Source organism: Theobroma cacao, chromosome 5, assembly GCF_053813885.1.
Source record: "Theobroma cacao isolate CCN51 chromosome 5, ASM5381388v1, whole genome shotgun sequence".
NCBI lineage: Eukaryota > Viridiplantae > Streptophyta > Magnoliopsida > Malvales > Malvaceae > Theobroma > Theobroma cacao.
Genome location: NC_142643.1, coordinates 41,962,020 through 41,978,511, shown reverse-complemented (window position 1 = coordinate 41,978,511; position 16,492 = coordinate 41,962,020). Strand labels below are relative to the sequence as shown.

Sequence of the window (16,492 nt, the reverse complement as noted above, 5' to 3'; positions counted from 1 at the left end):
CAAGGCTCCATTATTGGGTGTGAGAAAGACTATATGCAATAGACCTTACAAGCTGTTGGTTGTGCTTGTCACTTTGAGAAGAAAAATAAGGCCCTGGTCCCAAGCTTGCGGCTCAACAGAAAGCAATTGCTGTAAACTGTAAATAGGCCTAAAGAAAACCTTTATATGAAAAGAACTCAACAAATTGGCCCAAATTTATATTGCATAAATGAATTTAAAATTAAGAACATAGAAACCCCAAAATTTTTGAGCTAATTGTATAGAATTTTGTGTACCAATTGTCATACATACTGAAACTTTCAGACAATTTAGCTGTGCTCATTGCATAGTCTTGCATGAACTACAAAGAAATTCAATTATCTCTTTTTTATTCCTTAAAAATTTAATGGTTTGGAATGAACTTTTTTCTTTCATTGCTTAAACAATGAACTCAAAGTAAGGCCCAAACCGGAATAAACCCAAATACAAATCCTAATAAAACATGCTCTTCAGCCTCCATTCTTCAACAGCACACCCCTCCCCGTTCTGCCTGCTAGAAATAAAGAATTTACTTTTTTGGGAGAAAAAAAGAAGATAATATTCCATTCTACATGAGCATCATCAATATCCCTTTTGTTTTTTCTTTTGGGAGCAATCATGATCACCATCAATTAGGTTAGGTTAAATTCCAATATACAGTTACCTAATGATTGATAGTTATTGGGAGACCAAAGTTTTGACATAATTGCATCATTATATATCATAATAAAAATTAAAAAAATGTTAATACATAACTTAACATAATCAAAACAACCTTTTAAGTTATAACTTTTTTTATATAACTTATTATGTTAATCAGTTAAAAATAACACATTTGGCAGCCATTATATTTGCAGGGTAAAGTGCATGATTGTGTGTGAACCAAAGGCCATGGTGGGTGGGTGTGGACAGAAGAGGTGAAATAAATTCTATGTATCAAATTGTCAGTAAATAGTGTTCAAATATTTTTGTTTGCAGTCGTGGCCATTGGAACAAAATGGTCTTCATCTCTTTATTAATGATATGAAGACATTGTTATTAAAGGTGGGAAAATGGTGGACTTGGAATTTCACTGGCGACAAAAGAAGGTTGATGGACTTGAGGCCTCCACGATCATTGATTCTTGACCCTTACAAGCTCTTTCCATATCTCATCCCCACAAAAACACAAACAACTTTCTCTACTTTAAGGGACCCCAGCATTTACAAATTGCATGGGGACACTGCCCAATCTATCAATCATTAAACTTTTTGTTTTCTCTGGTGCATAGAATTCTTAAGGTTTTTGATTTAGGATGGGACCTTGCCATCCACTTTTCTACTTGGTTTATTGTTATTTAATTGCTTTAATTCAAAAAACATATAAATATAAAGATAAATTTTAAAAATTAACATCACATTTTTAATAAAATATTTATAAATCAAATACTATAATATTATTTTTTCAATAATTACATTTCAAGTTATTACATTATAATGTAAATTATCGAACGTCATCTTAATTCTTTATGTTTCAATTTATTTGCATTAACTAGGTTACCATTTTAAGTTCTCATTTTTTATTTTTATTTCACTATTTTGCCATATTACGTATGAAAATTCCATAAGCATTTGTCTGCAATACACAATCTAAGATTCATTTTGAACCTAAATGAAAGACAGGGTGACGTCATTAAAGACAGGGCCAACTTTATGTTTGTTTCCCATCAAAGCCAGCCCTTTTGGGATTGGTAGCTGTTCCACATCATAAACATAAAGTTTTGCCTTTTTCCTTTTTTTTGTACATTATAGTTCATGTGAAAAAACAGGGGTAGTTGCCGAATAGGGTTCTTCCCAATATGCATTTCCATAATAAATAAATTTGTTAAGCCCAAAAAATAAATAAATTTCACGTGCTTGATTTGTCTGTAGTCAATGATCATCACATGTTTTTTTTTTTTTTTTTTATAATCTTAGAAGAGGAAGACATGTTTTTTGCATGTAAGCTGTTCTATGTTGTAACAGTAAAAAATAATAATTAGTACAGGAGCAGGGTGGATAATAACCTTAAAAGTGTCAAGTTAACTATTTAAAAGAGATTTTTTTTATCAAAATTAAAAAAAAAAAATCTTTTTATTAAAGTTAAGGCAGAAAGAGTAGAAGATTAAAAAAATTTTAAAAGTATATATTATAAATTGAAAAAAAAATAATTAACTTATATGTATAGAAAAAAATAACGGTTGGGATCATTAAATAAATATTATTTTTAATTGATTAGAAATAGAAGAAATAGTATTTTGAGAATTGAGAAGGGATAAAAAATTGAAAAAAGTTAAAAAATATGTTATTTTATTAATTGTTTTAACTTTTATTTATTTTTAATGAGAAATGAGATAAATAATTAAAAATTAATAAAAATGTAAAAGTGAGAAAAAATAAATATTTATTAGATATGAGAGAATAAGTAGATATTTTATTAATTATTTTAAATTTTATATATTTTTAGATAAATTATTTATATTATTATAAAATTATAAAACTTATAACAATTTAAAACTTAAAATTCTTGCTTGGATAACGTCACCCTAAAGCCAGCCTTGCAAAAGAGTACACTAAATAATTAGTGGCAGTAGCTGTTTTTCTTTTTCCTTTTTTGTGGTTTTTGTTTTGGCCTGATGGAAAATTAATTAAAATGAGCTGCAAGGAATTGAATGTACAGTATACATTCATTGCAAATGATGTGGAGATTGGGTCCTGCTCTAATTGATTACGAAATCGACATACAACAATTTAATTTGCTTAAAGCTTCGGATTTTCCTGTGACAAGTATGTCTGCTTTTCCTTGGCCTTGTCTGCTTTAGCATGTTTGCTCTCACTCACGAAAAGAAAAAAAAAGGTTGGCTAATGATGATCACTTTTATTTAATTTTTCTTTCTGGCCAAACAGCAGGTCAGAATAAAGTAGACAGGAGAAATGAATGGACCAGCTTTACTAACATAAAAACTTATCAAAGAATAAATTGCATAAGAGATAATATCAAACACAATTCGGTCTGGCAATTGCCCAGTTGCTCTAACACAGGTGCTGAGAAATTACGAAATTATTTTTAAAAAATTATCCAAGATCTAACCCAATTAATAGAATAAAGAAAAAAAAATCAAGCACACTCACAAGAACACAAGAATTTACGTGGTTCGGTTTTTTGATGACCTACGTCCATGGGCACAGTAACAGAGAAAAATTCACTAAGAAAAAAATCAAGAGATTACAAGAACAGTCTCAAACTCATAACCCTTATCCCACGTACACCTAAATCACTCTCTCTAAATTTAGGTGATCATTATTCTTTAACCCATAAGATCCTTTTATAGTGCAAAATACAATAACTTTATCCTAATATAATTAAGAATCTTCTCCTAATAGAATTAGGAATTGTTATTCTAGTCTAACTAGATTTAAAGACTATTTTATAAGGTATACTAATTTAATTAGAATTAAACAATCCTAATTAAAATCACAATTCAAGACTATCCTAACAAATCTCCACTTTAGGCTTGAATTCACCAAGCTCCACCTTACGAACCAATCTCTGTCGACACCTCCACTGCCCCAATTGGCCTCAAGCACTATGAACACCAATCAAGTCCAAGCAATGCTTGAACTTTATCCCAGAAACTGACTTAATTAGCATATCTGTCGGATTTTCATCTGTAGCTAGTTTCTTTACTACAATCTCACCTTTAGAAATAATCTCTCGAACGAAGTTACACTTGGCTTGGATGTGTTTGGTTCTCTCATGAAACATATGATTTTTAGTCAAATGTATAGCACTTTGACTATCACAAAACACAACTGTTTGTGTTTGTTCAAAACCAAGATCACTAACCAAGCCTTTAAGCCACAAAGCCTCCTTCACTGCCTCGGTCACAGCCATATATTCAGCTTCAGTTGTAGACAAAGCAACGGTTGATTGAAGAACTACTTTCCAACTGATTACAAATCCTGAGAGAGTGAACACATACCCCGTTTGAGATTTTCTACTATCTAGATCACCAGCAAAATCTAAATCGGAGAAGCCAACCACATTACAACTAGTGTTTGCACCTCCTTCATATACTAAGCCAACTTCAATAGTAACTTTAGGTGTTTTCACAAGCTTTCATGTTTGATCCCAGTATAGAGACTCAATCTTCTTAGAAGACTCGGCATATGTAATTTTCTCATGATAAAAGTAAGGCTCATCAATCTCTACCTTCACAAATAAAACATAAGAATCAGAATCACCATCAATACAAGTAATGCTTCGTTGAGATACCAATTCTTGTACCTCTTGCAATTCTTTCTAGATTTCACTATCATCCCGCACTGTCACAAGAGCATTGATTTCAAACTCCACCTGCTTGCCAACTTCTTGGTCTGATGTGTTTGCAATTCTAGACTTTATCCCACAAAGTAATGCAGACTTGTCAAAGGTAATATCCCGACTCACCATAAACTTGGGGAACTTACAATCAGTACACCACAACTGATAACCCTTCACCTCATATGCATAGCCTAGGAATATGCACTCCGTCGTCCTCAACTCAAGTTTACCATCACTCACATGAACATAAACAGGACACCCAAATACTCTTAATATAGAGTAATCAGCGGGCTTACCAGACCAACCTTCCTTGGGAGTCTTTAATTCAATTGCAGTTGATGGAGACCGATTTACCAAGTAGCAAGCCATGTTGATAGCTTCTGTCCAGAATACTTTAGATAAACCAGCATTAGAAAGCATGCATCTTGCTCTTTCAATAAGTGTTCTATTCATCCGTTCTGCAATACCGTTTTGTTGTGGTGTTTTGATGACAGTGCGATGTCTAATGATTCCCTTATTCTTGCAGAATAGATCAAACTCACCTTTGCAAATTTTCAAACCGTTATCTATTCGAAAGCGCTTGATCATTTTCCCTGTCTGCTTCTCGATCAATGCCTTCCATTGCAAAAAGGTGGTTAACACTTCACTCATAGCCTTTAGAAGATACGTCTACACCTTTCTTGAAAAATCATCAATAAAGATCCACATGTATAATGATCCACCTTTTGATGCCACTGGAGAAGGATCCCACAAATCTAAATAGATGTAGTTTACTGTACTCCTGGTTTGATGAGTTTTAGTGCTAAATTTCACTCTATGTTGCTCACAGAAATCTAGCTTTTCACTCTTTTGACCACACAGCAAACTACGCTTACTTAGTTTTCTAATCTCTCTCTCGCTCATATGACCAAATCTCATATTCCATAAACGTGTTACATCATCTTCAGGATCATTAGATGAGACCACAGAAACAGTTTCAATGATCGTGTTTCCTACTAAACAATAAAGGTCACCGGATAACTTGCCCTTCATGATAGTTAAGGCTCCTTTAGATACATTCAAGACACCATCTTGGTCACTATATTTGTAGCGCTTCTTATCTAACAAACTCAAGGATATTAAATTCTTTTTCATGTCAGGGACATGTTTTACCTCAAGTGTTCTTACCATACCATCAAACATCCTGATTCGAATTGTGCCAATTCCAACAACTAAGAGAGAGAAATCATCTCCTAATTGTACATAATTGTACAGTGCCCATATTAACAGATTGATAAGTTGTAAACCAATCACGCCTAGGACATATATGAAAGCAACAAGCCGAATCCAAGATCCATGTATCCATCAGGTTACAATTAGTAATTGCAAGAACATTATCAATTTCCTCAAAAGTATCAAAGTCATCTTCAACTACGTTTGCAGTATTTTCAGACTTATTGATCTTTTCATTACCTTTGAATTTAGTACAATCTTGACGAAAGTGACCTTTTTTACCACAGTTCCAACAAGTCTTTCCTCTTGATCTATATTTGGATCTAGATTTACTTTTTCTGTCTATGCCTTTCTTTTTACCTCTACCTCTATTTACAACTAAACCTTCTGCTTGATTTTCATTCCGAATACCACCAACTTTCTTCTTTAATTCTTTGGAATTTAAAGATGCCCTTACATCCTCGAAAGTGAGAGTGTCTCGGCCGTATAGCATAGTATCCACGAAGTTTTCATACGATTGAGGCAAAGAACATAAAAGAATTAAGGCTAAATCTTCATCCTCAATTTTAACATCGATATTCTTTAAATCAAGAATAACTCTATTAAATTCATCAATGTGAGTATTAACGGACGTACCTTCACTCATCTTGAGAGTATACAATCGTTGCTTCATATAAAGCCGATTCGTAAAGGACTTGGTCATATAAATACTTTCGAGTTTAAACCACACTGCAGCAGCAGATTCTTCATTCGTGACTTCTCTTAGCACCTCATCAGACAAAGCAAGGAGAATAACACTATGTGCTTTTTCCATAATGTCATCTTTCTCACTATCAGATAAATTCGAGGGAAGATGCTCTTTTCCCTTCAGTGCCTTCAACAGTCCTTGTTGCACTAGCAATGCGCACATCTTAACACGCCACAGGCTGAAATCGTTTTTTTCATTAAACTTTTCAATCTCATACTTTGTCGACGAAGTTGCCATAGCGAGATTCAGATTGACTCAAGACCTTGAAGCTCTGATACCAGTTTATTGGGAAATTGCGGAATTATCTCTAAAGAATTGCCCAAGATCTGACCCAATCAATAGAATAAAGAAGGAAAGAAATCAAGCACATCCACAAGAACACAAGAATTTACGTGGTTCGATCTTTTGATGACCTACGTCCACGGGCACAGCAACAGAGAAAAATTCACTAAGAGAAAAATCAAGAGATTACAAGAACAGTCTCAAACTCATAACCCTTATCCTACGTACACTTAAATCACTGTCTCTAAATTTAGGTGATCATTATTTTTTAACTCATAAGGTCTTTTTATAGTGCCAAATACAATAACCTTATCCTAATATAATTAAGAATCTTCTCCTAATAAAATTAAAAATTATTATTCTAGTCTAACTAAATTTAAAAATTATTTTATAAAATATACTAATTTAATTAAAATTAAATAATTTTAATTAAACCACAATTTAATACTATCCTAACATAAATTCCTTGGTGACCTTCCTGCTAGAGCACGGGCCCTCTTCTTCCTGCTGTACGAAGAGACTCATTGGAAGTAGAAAGCATTCGGGGCCTTTGGTTTCAACTACCACATGGCATTTTTATCTTTCACAAGACAAAATATTTCAGCCAAGTGTCAATCTGGGATGGAGTGTCACTCTCTCTCCCGTGCTGGTTATAGGACAAGTCAGAGTTTGGCTTTTTCGTGCCCATCGACAGTCACTTGCCTGGAGGAAAAGTCCCGTGGTTCTCCGCATCTTCTGCCTAAAGTAAGCCCTGTTTTTGTTTTCTTTCAATCTAATAACAATAGAGGCATCAATATTACCAACAAGAAAGGATAAAGAAAAAGAAGCTTTTCCAGTTGGGTATTTATTTGGTTGCTCTAAGATATCTTTTTCTTTTTCCCCTTTGATGCTGGTTTTTTTGGGTTTGCCTTTCAATTAGCTTTTGGGTTAATGTCATAATTTTTTTTTGTCGATAAACTTTATCTCACAATCACCATGACCAGAGCTATTACGTCTTTCCTCTGGAGCTTTCCCAAAGTTGTCAAATTAAATATCCTTTCAGTGATCAAACGTCACAACGTTTTTTTTTTTGGACTGACAAAAGTCATTCCTAGGACAATTCAACCCTATAACTATTCTTCCTATACAATGTTCACGTGACATATAAGTGCACAAATTTAATACTGTACAATTACTTTCAATTTGGCTTTGAAACAGAAAAAAAAAATTGCTTGATGAAGAAACTCCTTTCCTTCGCCATTATCATAATTTTGCAATATACAAAATAAACAAGTAATGAGCACAGAAGCAAGGCCGGAGCTAATTAATTTTTATTAGAGAGATCAAAAGTTAAGAAGATTAAAAGTTTAAAATTTTTAAAATTAATATATTAAACTTAACTATTAATAATCAAAAAATTTATAATAAATAATAATTTTATATAATATATAAATAAAAAAATAAAAAAAAACTTATAATAGTATTATAGAAAAGTTTTGTTCAACGATAATAATATCTTTTTTAATATAAATAATTAAATTATTTGTAAGAAACTTATCATCTATTTTGTTTTTAAGTCTTATCTTTCTTAATATAAACACTAAAAATTAAATTCATGTTGTCAACATTTAATATTTTTATTTTATTATATTTAAGTTTGTAATGCTAAATATTAAACTATAAAGTATAAACTATAAATAGTTAAATATGATATACAGAATTAATAATTTTTTCTTATACTCAAGATAATTTTCTTTCAACTAAATATAAAACATAAAACACATTAAAAACATAAACTCAATATAATTTTTTTCTTATATAATTAGGATTAATAAAAAATAACATATTAGTGAAATTTTGAACAACAACTAATAATGCAATACTAGAACTTATATTTGAGAATTACATGTACAATAATTTTTTAATTTTTAAAAATTAAAATGATTAAAAATAAAATTCACATAATAAGAAAAAGAAACCATAACAAGTAGGATATATAACCTATATAACAAAAAAATAATAATGTGGTTGATGATTCATAGAAATTTAAAAAAGAAAATTTATAGAAACTTAAAATATATGAGCAAATATAATATAAATAAATAAATAATAATAATAATAATAATAATATAAATAAATAAATTAAATACAAATTTTACCTTTTATAATTTCACAATATAAAGAAAAAAAAAAGATGAGTGGAGGAACTTAAAAAATTTTAAAAAATTAAGAATTTGAGTAAAATTGAATGAACTTGTAAAATTATTTTATTACTTTTTAATTATATTAATTATTTAATAATAAATTATTTTAAAAAATTATTAAAAATATATATAATATATAAAAAATTTCAAAAAGTTTGGGGGCCATGGTCCCATTACAAAGGGACGGTCCGCCCCTGCACAGAAGGAACATGCAAAGATACCAAAACAAACTCTCTTTTTCAAATCCTTTTTCCATGAAAAATTTGACTTTTTCTTTATTTGCTTCTAAGACTTAAGATTGGAGTCGATATTAGCAGGATATTCGGTTTCCAATACCACATGGAGTGTAAGCCATTTTTTAAGTAATCTTACTGGTAATATTAATTAAGATAAGCGAAATTGGTATATGTTATCTAAGTTGTCGTTTTAAGCAAGGATTGCATATTCTTATACAGTGAATCCCGACGTTCAAAAAATAAATAAACCTTTATCGAATTTAAAATAGAAATGAGTAAATTAAAAGCAGTTAAGGGACAAAATATGAATTTTTTAATTTAAACAGTACTAGGACTATAAACAGATTAATGCAGTCAAATAGGACAAGAAACAGGTACAAATTTTGATTGTCGTTTTCGGATTGAAAAGTCCTATAGGGCTTTATATCATAGGTTAATGCTTCATTCTGTCTTACATGAATAGCCATACATACAAAATAGTCAAAGCATTTTTGCTTCAGTTGTGATTATCTTCATTCATCACTTATTTTTTTGGATAAATTATAAATTTTTACTCGAATTAGAATAAGTTTGGAATAGAATTTAATTAATTGAAGATGTCGTGTAGTGGCTAAGTTTCCCTGAAGAAAAAGCATCTTCACCGAACGAAGACTCGAGGGGGTAGGTGAGTATTCAATTGTAATTTTTTACTACATATATAACACGTGTTGAATTATGTTAAAACTTTTGTCTTTTATCTGTAACTGTTGGTGAATAAATCTTTCATTCATATTGGTGTTCGCTGTAATGTTAGCTACATTTAAATATGAACCGCCAACATTTGATGAATAATTTGTATAGTAATTAATCAAAATTAACAAAGAAAAAAGCAAAAAAAGTTTTGATCCTGATTCTCATTTGAAAAGTGATTAAACATTACGTAATTACTAATGCAGTGCTGAATAAGGAAGGCAGCACAAAGAATAGAAAAAGAAAGAAAACTTGTCGTTATATATTGTGCCGTGATTAAATTTTTCTCTCTTCTGTATGATCAAGCCCCATGCAATTAATGCTGACCCTGTTGCTCTATAAATAATTTAAAAGCAGCTCAAATGGAAAAGACCTTGGGTATAGTCTGGTTGTAGAAGGATGGAAGGAGGTATCAGCGAGAAGCTGCTAGCAGGAACAGAGAATACTGAGGTCGAGGAAGTGAGATTTAGAGAAAAGTTATGGACAGAGACAAAGACGATGTGGGTTGTGGCTGGCCCTGCAATTTTCACCAGGTTTTCTACCTTTGGTGTTACTGTAATCAGTCAAGCCTTTGCTGGTCACATTGGTGCTACTGAGCTCGCTGCTTATTCCCTTTGTTTCACTGTCCTTTTGAGGTTCGGCAATGGTGTTCTGGTATGTACATACTTTAGTTTCAATTCTTCCCTCTTTTCTGTTGCTTTTTATTCTTTTCTTTTTGTCTTGAGGCCCGGGGTTTAGTTGCCAGGAGAGATGGCTTTTTTTGACTTTTTCTTGTAGGAATTTAGTTAGCAGACGGTTTTGCTAACCTTTTTACCTTCCTTGTAGGAGTATAGTTCCTGGACGGGGATTGATTTCTTGTTTGGGGTTCTTTTGCTTTTCTGAAATGGGATTATGGTGTTCTTGATCAACATCACTATTATTTCTAATCTGCTTTTTTGGGTTCTGGTTGTGAGATAGATTGAGATTTTATAATTTTGTGCTTATGGTGGTTGAGATGTCTCTTCTTATGGCCTGCTTCAGAGGAAGTATTGTTTACTTCTTGGTCTAAAAATTACAAACTAGCCCATTTAAGTGCCCTAGTGAGAATTTTAAGTGCTATAATTCTATTATGAGCTGCTTTCTTTACCTCAAATTACTTAAAGAGGCGTTCATATGGCTAATTAAGTTCTAGCATAATCAAAGATTCACAATACCAGAAATGAGGTTTCAAAGGTTAGTGTTTGTCATCTCAGAAAGAGGACATTTTTGCCTGGGTTTCTTTTAAGGCCGAGAGGTCTAGATTTTAAGTCAATCTGAGATGATTAATTATTGTGTTCCATGGCTGATCAAGTTCAAAACTTATGTGAAGAATCTGTTTATTTCTACTTAACATCTTAGCCATGGGTTTGAATATCATTTTGAGAAACATAAAGGCCAATGTAGTATTCTTTGGAAACCATTAACATCAGATATGCTTCGGATATTTTTCCTCTGTGAAATGTTCTTAGAGTTCTGTGAATCCTGTCATGCACAAAGACAAGAATTCCCTTCTTGATTTTGAAGGGTCTAATTAGTCAATCTCTAATTTTACTCTGTCTGAGTTTTCAATGTATTTGAGATCACCAATATTGCATAAAATTGCATCTGAAAGTGGCTCAAGTGACTGATACTAACTTCTTAAAACTTTTATTTTCCCCACATCTATTGATATTTGATTTTGAATATGCAGCTGGGCATGGCCAGTGCGTTGGAAACTCTGTGTGGTCAAGCATTTGGAGCAAAACAATACCATATGCTTGGGATATACCTTCAAAGATCATGGCTAGTTTTGTTTATTACTGCATTCTGTCTTCTTCCTCTATATATTTTTGCTACCCCACTTCTGATTGCATTAGGCCAGGATGAGAAAATAGCGGAAGTGGCAGGATATGTCAGTAATTGGTTTATCTTTGTTGTGTTTTCTTTCATCGTATCCTTCACCTGCCAAATGTTCCTGCAAGCACAGAGCAAGAATATGATTATTGCATACTTGGCAGCATTCTCTATAGGAATCCATATCTTTCTTTCATGGCTTTTGGCTATGAAATTAAACTTCGGGCTCACAGGAGCAATGTCATCTACGGTTTTGGCCTATTGGCTACCAAATATAGGTCAGATTTTGTTTGTTACATGTGGAGGGTGCAAGGATACATGGAAGGGTTTCTCAATGTTAGCTTTCAAGGATCTCTGGCCAGTTGTAAAGCTATCTTTGTCATCTGGTGCTATGCTTTGGTAAGGTTTCAATCAATTTATGACTCTTTGAAAGAACTGGCAGAGAAAGTTTGCTTCATATGGATTAATGTGAACTTAAACATCGACAAAGAGGAATAAGGCCTGATGCAAAGGCCAAATTTTTATTAGGAGAGGGATTTATATATGTTTTACATTAGTGAATTGGCCATGTTCTTGGACAAAATCAATCTCAGCAAAGACTAGGCTTAAGCTTCAGATAGTTTATGGTTTTGCCACACCAAACATATAATATAGCTGCACATGATAATTAAACCCAAAGTTGAAGAATACTAGCTTAAAAGTATATGATGTTGGATTGTCTTTAATGAGCACGGTTATCAAATTTCAAGGCTGCAGGATTGTAACTGAATAAAAATCATCTTATGTGTAGAGCTGATGAACTATTTTATTCTTCTTTTTGTTTAGTAGCTGATGATGGAATTTGATATTTCTGTTGGTAATCAGGGCAAACTGACTATCCATGATAGTTTGAAAGTACTGTATTGTATTTTCAGATTTAAGTATTAGAGATTACAGTAATACTTTAATTGGAATAAGTAACCCCCAACACCCCCCCCCCCCCCCCCCCCCCCCCCTCCCCACCTTTAAGTCGGAAGATTTTGATTTGAGAATTTTTTTTGGTTTATCAGTCTTGAGCTCTGGTACAACACAATCTTGGTACTTCTAACTGGAAATCTGAAAAATGCTCAGGTCGCAATTGATGCTCTTGCCATCTGGTAAGTCCTGGCATCCTTTTCCAGTGGGCTTAAAAGGTTTCAATTTCTTTTGTTGTCCCCATCCTTATATTGGCTATGCCATGCTACTAATATGTATGTGTCCTTGTTTGCAGCCTGAACATTAATGGATGGGAAATGATGATATCCCTTGGTTTCTTGGCTGCAGCAAGGTATTATCAGCTTAAAGCTTGAACCAGACCATGGATTTTATATTGTGTTTGCTATGAGTTAAATATTGCTTCCTTTCTTCTTGGAAAATGTCCAGTGTTAGGGTGTCAAATGAGCTTGGAAGAGGAAGCTCCAAAGCTGCCAAGTTCTCAATTATGACGACAACTCTTACATCACTTGCTATCGGATTTGTGCTATTTGTGCTATTTTTGATCCTTAGAGGACGTCTAGCATACATATTCACTGAAAGCGAAGAGGTGGCTAGTGCAGTTGCAGATTTATCTCCACTATTGGCTTGCTCCATACTTCTAAACAGTGTTCAACCTGTGCTCTCTGGTAAATTTCCATTTGTTGGTTATGTCCCTTCACTCTCCAGCATCGTCGATCAGTGTTTGCTGTTATTATTTGTACCTTAATGACGGTGGATTACCTGTGACAGAATATTTGTACATAATGATCAGGCATTCATTGTATTCTTGGTAAAAATGTGTGACATGATATATATTTCAACAGGAGTTGCTGTTGGTGCTGGATGGCAGGGCATTGTAGCATGGGTTAACATAGCTTCCTACTATCTCGTTGGCATTCCAATTGGTGTTGTGCTTGGATACGTACTCGACATGGAAGTCAAGGTGATATTCCCATCTTTTTTGCATCTAGCATTTTAAGAATTGCCTCTGCAAGCCATCGTCTGTAACTTTGTTGCACATACGCATAAGCCATATTCAGACTTCCGAATTCACCTAGTCATGAAATGTGAAACTGCTTCTGACGAAATACCTTTTTCTTTTTCCTCTTCTGCTGGAATCTGTTCTGCAGGGTGTTTGGATTGGCATGTTGCTAGGAACACTCCTTCAAACTGTTGTACTTGTTGTCATAACCTGGAAAACCGACTGGGATAAACAGGTAATCTGGTTTGCAAAGTCTATAACATTTTGTTGTATAAAATTTCATCTAAGATCCAACTTACAGTTTTATGTTACGTTATCTGCAGGTGATCTTAGCTCGTACCCGTGTTAATAAGTGGTTCGTACCAGAATCCAAAGAAGAAAGTAGCAACACAAAAAATGGTGCCTGAGGAGAAAGCTTCTTTTCTTCCTAGCGGATTTAGATTTTTGTTGCTATCATTTCTCGAAGCCAGTGACTAATTCACTGCTGGGAATTTGATTAACTATTTTTGGAACTCATTGCTGTCGACTATACATATGGTTGGTATATGATCTTTTGCTTAAAAAGCAAGATTTAAATCCCTCTTCCTCTCCTTAAAAACAAAAAAAAAAATGCATAACAAAATAAAATAGCTGCAGATTTCCTCAGCATATTCACCTTTCAGCTCTTGGTATTGTTGCACGTTACTGCCTTCTGCAACGTCCAAAGGGTAAAGTGAAAGCGCCAATCAGTTGTAAATGGAAACAAAAAATCTATATATTTGCAAGCCTTCAGCAAACATATTTTAAATCAAATGCTTCCCATAACTCGGGAGAAAGGTGATAAGCCATACTGAAGCAATAATGATTATCCCCCAAGCAAGTAAACAACATAAAGGAGGACCCTTTTAAGTAACTTCACTGTAATTCTTTTCTTTTCACTACACTTGACACTGATTCTTTCCCCCCACCCTCAGATAAAAGGTACTAGGTACTTTTTTCATGTCCTCGTTTCTTGGCATGAGTATTGAGTAGTATTTTTTTTTCTTATTCCTTTTTGGACTTCGAGCAGTTCTGCGAATTATGATGTCATCGAGATATGAATTTGAGATATGAGGATCTCTGGTCAGCTACATCAAAGGCATTTGTACCAACTCTTTCACCTCGATAGCTGTATTTGGACTGCAGCTTTTCTATCTTTTTGTATAGTGGCATTTTCCATTTTCCCTCTTACTCTATGCTGAGTAGTCAAGAAAGTAGACATAAAATAATGAGCAATATTGTTATATTTTATGCTGGTTTCAATTGTCAATTTATCAGCAAAATTCTCTATGAATATAAAATCTATTGGTTTTTTTCATTTACTTACTTTTACATTTTTTAGCAATAAAAGAAAAAAAAATAATTCAATTTGAGAATATTCACTTACAATAATTTCTAGTAGCATGTGGTGTTTAACAGAGAGTATCTTATACATTAAATAAATTACTAATAATAATATTAAAGTTTCATCTGATTAATACTACTATTTTTTATTTTTTGTTATTTGTTTTTAATTATTTAATTATTTTTACTTTGTCCTTTCTATTTATTTTTTTTGCAAAAAAAAATTGAGAAGTAGAAAACAAAAGAATCAATTAAGTAGATTCTAAGTTTCTCATCTGTGATTTCATTTTTATATGTGGATCACATGACCAGTCACATGGTTCTTTGTCTAAATATTAAAAAAAAAACAATCTCTCTCTTTCTCTTTCTTCACTTTTTCTTTAGATAAAAAAAAAAGCAAATTACGTAAAACACCTCTTGAATTATTTTAAAATTTTTAAATAAATTATTTTTTTATTTTTTGATGAGACAAATTATTATATTGGTTTTTATAAAGTTTTATTTTTCTCTATAATGTTAAATTTAATTATGACCAAGAGTTTCTTTCTATAATTTGAATTGAATAACTAGCTTGAGTTTACTATGCATAGTGACATGATATATTGATATGATATAAAAAGTATGATCATGTGATTTTTTTATTTTTTATCTCATTTTATATTCGTTATAAATGAATATAAAAATAATAAGTATTGTTTTGACTAATGACAGTCAATCATTAATAATAAAAATTTATTTGATTTAAAATAAAAATATATCGATTTGATTGAACGAAATAAAATAATAAAAATTTATTTAAATTTTCTTAAATAAATTCGTAACTTTTTAAAGCATTTCACTATATTTTATAATTTAAAATTCCCAAATTATGTTTTGTAACAATAAAAAAAAAACCTATTTTTCGTAAAGCTCGCATGATTTTACATATTTTCTCTTCATTCCTTGACTGTTTATTGCAAGCCCACCTCTGGTCCCCCCCAATAATAGAAATCAAATCCTTTTTCTGTCGACAAGGACGAGAGAGGAAAAGAAAATAAATGTGACACCGGCTTCTCAGTTTCTGCTCACGAGTGGTGCTAAAAAGAAGGCATGTTCACATTTTTTATTGAACCATTTTTTTAGATGTATCATGTGATGAGAGGTATTCTTGTCTCGTGTAGGGTCAGAATTCAGAATATCTAACACCAAGTTTCAAGTTTGATCTAATTCCTGGATGTCCCATTTCGGATATATATATATATATAATAACATAAATATGATAAAGAAGATTTTATAATTGTAAACTCCAGTGCTGGTTTTATATATGTGTAGAATTAAACGTGATTGGGATTTTTTTTAATTATAAAATAAACTTAAAATAAATATAGAAAGATAGCAATAGAGGTGTTTGTGAGTTTTGACCGAGTCAAATCAAGTTTTGGACGTGATTTTTTAGATCTTAATTTAATCGAAAAAAAGTATTAAAATGATAATTTTAATTGTAAATTGATTTAAAATGTTAAAATATTGATAAAAAGTATTTTTTATGTTATCGAATCGAACTTAAATTTAAATT

General features: G+C 32.1%; 1 protein-coding gene across 1 annotated transcript; it reads left to right on the top strand.

Annotated features, from left to right (window-relative positions):
• The first annotated feature begins 10,059 nt into the window (after positions 1 to 10,059).
• LOC18599751 (protein DETOXIFICATION 21-like) lies at positions 10,060 to 14,153 on the top strand. Its single transcript, XM_018122007.2, has 8 exons — positions 10,060 to 10,403; positions 11,458 to 11,999; positions 12,650 to 12,736; positions 12,850 to 12,906; positions 13,002 to 13,240; positions 13,418 to 13,536; positions 13,724 to 13,810; positions 13,899 to 14,153. Exons 1-8 carry the CDS (start codon positions 10,149 to 10,151, stop codon positions 13,980 to 13,982), a joined length of 1,470 nt encoding a protein of 489 aa, XP_017977496.2. The 5' UTR covers positions 10,060 to 10,148; the 3' UTR covers positions 13,983 to 14,153.
• The last annotated feature ends 2,339 nt before the right edge of the window (positions 14,154 to 16,492 follow it).